We start from the raw sequence: 3,954 nt of genomic DNA, 5'->3' as shown, positions 1-3,954 counted from the left end.
CAAACATTTTAAACCCGTTTTAGTTAAATATTTCGTTTCGATAGATATTAATCTTTATTAATATATATGTATAAACGAACAATAAAAACGCAGCGGAATATAAGCGATTTAAACGAGCCATAAACGGAAACCCGAACCCGGATCCGATTACAACAATACGAGCACAATAAACGAAAATAATAAACAACCATAGAATAGTTTTCGATATACCTCGGTTATCGAAACCGGGAAGACACCGAGGGCTAACGAGACGCGCTAGAAAAGACACAATCAACAACCAATCCAAGATCCGGCGACGGCGGCGGTCATCGGCGGCGGATTCCGGCAAGAGATGTGGCGGCGGATGGAGGTTAAACAGATCAGATCTGGCAGCTGTGGTGGCTGGCGGACGTCAATCAACCAACGGGAGCAGCTCACAGTAGCTATAGGTCGCTGGAAAAGCTTCGCCGGAAAAACGGGTTGGCCGGAGTGAAGCTATAGACGGCCGGAGAAAGGCAGGGAGCAGCACCAGTAGTTAATAGAGGGACTATGGTGGTGGTATGCAACTTATTAGCCAGAGAAGATGACCGGGGTGAAGTTCCGGTGGCCGGAAGTGGTCGCCGGAAAAACGACTGCCAGATTTCGGCGCCGGAATTGGAGGTGGCAGCTAGGGTTTGTTGTTTTTCAAAGGTTACTATTAATAATAACAAGTTATACTATATATAGGAACATAGTTAGGGTTTAATCAAGTTAAACCAATTGGGCTTGAGCCCAATTAACAAAACAAAGCCTTTAACCACCATCCCGATCCATCTAATTGATTGTGTCGGGCCTAATTAACATTTAAGTAGGTTTAGATCTCGTTACCCCCGGTGTAACTCAGTCCGGGTCACATTCGGGTCGGTCCGCATTGACTTGACCCGAACCGACCATTATATCCAACAACACAAACAAAAAAGATCATTCGTTTAATTATTCGTGTCTGTTCGTTTGTCCGGCTGCTAAAATTAAACGAACATACCACATGTTTCATTTCCTTTACATGCCTACTATCTTGTCATTAGTATGAGATTTTAATGTATACCTTGGCATGGATGAACTCCTCAACTCCGCCTTCAGGAAACTGGGCAAGAAGGCGCGGGCCATGGCCATGGACTCAATGAACTCAAAGGTCCGGATTTCCTCTCGGCGGTCAAAGAAAATATCAGACACTTGACCATAAATTCTAACCAAAACCGTTCGCTCATCATCTACGGTGGTAGTTTTTGGCCAGGTAATCTGATAAACAGCATTAGTCAATGCACAGCTTAGATGAATAGCTTTTAATTTGTTTGTATCAAACACATCTCCCCAATCGGAAGCAAGCGAAAGCAGTAGTTCTGTTAATCCTTCGGGTTGTGTCCCTTCAATGATTCCATTAATCTTGAAACTCATAACTGCAATTAAAAGAATTGTTTCTTCTTCTTTGAATTTATATTAGTAGCTTGCAAAAGGATGTAAATAATTAGCTCACCTTGATATCAGTAACATAATAAAAATAATAAAAAGAAAAAGAAAAAAAAAGCCAAGAACATATAACCAGAAACAGTGGACTAAACGAAATGTTGCCTTCAGTGATTTGATGAAACAAAGGGCGGAACAAGAATATATATGCATTTGAATTTTTGTTGTAATCAAAACTTGTGAAAGGACAACACAATAATTGATTTTCTTGACAGGAATTTCAACTTTCAATATTAGGCTATATGCAATGGAGGGGTCACAAAATGTGGCGTTTTTTGTCATGTGATGCCCAGTCAACAGGATATGGGTTTTTGTTTTAGTGGTGTAATGGTGTTGTAGCCAATGCATATATATATATATATATATATATATATATATATATATAAGACAAATTTGAATATAATAACAGAAACAGAAGAAACGGGGACAAATGCCTTCCCCGCCCCACCACCTCCCCCACACAATTCGCACATTTGTAGCCCATGGGGCGGTGTTGTAGCCCCTTTGTCCCCCAAAACCTTCATATTATAGTACTTATTCTGAAATCAAACATTAGAATGCCTATAAAATTAATATAATATACAACATAACTCAATTCTACTATATAAATAATTACTCAGTCCATCCCATTAATAGTGTTATGGTTTGAAAAATACAAAATATATGATAGATTGAATGGTCAATTTTTTTTCCTTACCAAATGACAATAATGCCCTTAGAAATTTGGTCCATCAATATTGTTTATTAATATTAGTTGTGTGTGTTTAAGAGTAAACTTTAAAATTGACTATTAAATTTTAAAAGTAGACATTTGTAATGGGACAAACAAAAAAGAAAATATGAACACTTTTAATGGGAAGGATAGAGTAATATATATATATATATATATATATATATATATATATATATATAGGTGGGTTAACGTATAATAATGGCTTATCATACATTACGTACGCGACCTTCCAAAGGGTTAGATTAAAAACACACGGTGGCAATTTCATAAATAAACCAATAGTAGTTCGCGATCAAAATTCGTCGATTACAAATCAACTCTGATCCAAATTCGGAACTCGTCGCTCAATCTAATCCAATTTCTAAACTCTAATCACAGCTTAAAGTATGAAATCTCTAAAGTCAAAAACCAAATCAAAATCAAACGGCGTTGAACATCAAGAAATCTTCAAAATTGATCAAAAATGATGATTTAATCAATCGAATTGATGTGTAGATGTATTTAGATTCATCAATCGATTATGGAATTGCAGAAATAATGCACTCAATCGAGCTCTGATTAGGGTTCAAAATATTATGTTTAAACATTCTGAAACAAAATCTGAAGACCTTTAAACGTTCTGACCAGAAAAGAACATCTTTAAACATTTTAATATGCTCAATTAAGTTCTTGGTGTTCAATAAAAATGAACATCTTTAAACGTTCTAATACGTTCAATGAAGTTCTAGGTGTTAAAAAAATTAAGAACATCTTAAACGTTTTAATGCGTTCTAAAAAATTTTGGGTGTTTAAAAAAATTTTGAAGTTCTGAACTCTAAACTAACAAAAAAAAATTAAACACCTGTAACATGAAATTGAACACTGAAATCACTTCATATAATCTCGTAATCATCAAACAATTATCAATCGACCGTCAATTTGATCAACGATTCAATCATGTGAACAAAATATGGAACGTCTGCAACTGGGTTTCGGCAAATGGCGCTTAAAACTTTAAACGTTCAGTTCAAACCCATCATTCAAAACTCAAAATAGATCAACTAAAACTTCAAATTGATGATTAATTTGAACAATTTCAAAGTTTAATTGATCAATTAGTTCAACAATTTCAATTTCAATTGTTCAATTTTATCAACTTACCTATAAACAAGTCGTGACGGAGGAAGATGGTGTACGGTGGACGGAATCGTTGGATGTCGGATGGTGGACGGAATCGTTGGATGTTGACGGATTGCTGAACGGTCATGGTGAAGGTGGACGGAATCGATGGGAGCAGCGAATCAAATTTGGTGAAAATTACATTATTGCCACCGCGTGTTATTTGAAATCAACGGGGATACGAGTCGTGTACGTAATGTACGATTAGGGATTATTGTATTGGATCTTTTATATATATATATATATATATATATGTATATGTATATATATATGTGTGTGTGTGTGTATATATATAGGGGATGGTTCAAAAGAGAAATGATATTATTACAAGAAATGTGAGAAATGAATATGGACCACTAGTTTTGTTTTAAGTATTAAATGCTTAAAGCTAAATAAAGAAAATATTAATTATTCTCTTTCTTCAATTAATATAACTAATAAATCATAATATTTATCTATTTAATTAATATAACTAATTAAATTATTATAATTAGAAAATATTAAGAACTTATTTATTTTTATAACTTACTTTTTGTTTTATGAATTTTATCCTACACAAGTATAATTTATTCATACATTAA

At 34.6% G+C, this 3,954-nt stretch overlaps 1 protein-coding gene across 1 annotated transcript; it reads right to left on the bottom strand.

The window, feature by feature from the left end:
* Positions 1-1,017: 1,017 nt before the first annotated feature.
* LOC143613446 (putative choline kinase 2) lies at positions 1,018-1,413 on the bottom strand. Its single transcript, XM_077087147.1, has one exon. It carries the CDS (start codon positions 1,411-1,413, stop codon positions 1,018-1,020), a length of 396 nt encoding a protein of 131 aa, XP_076943262.1.
* Positions 1,414-3,954: the final 2,541 nt, after the last annotated feature.

Source organism: Bidens hawaiensis, unplaced genomic scaffold (genome assembly GCF_021521415.1).
Source record: "Bidens hawaiensis isolate Kalapana, Puna unplaced genomic scaffold, B.hawaiensis_p1.1 tig00037492_1, whole genome shotgun sequence".
Lineage (NCBI taxonomy): Eukaryota > Viridiplantae > Streptophyta > Magnoliopsida > Asterales > Asteraceae > Bidens > Bidens hawaiensis.
This window is presented reverse-complemented; position numbering and strand designations above follow the sequence as displayed.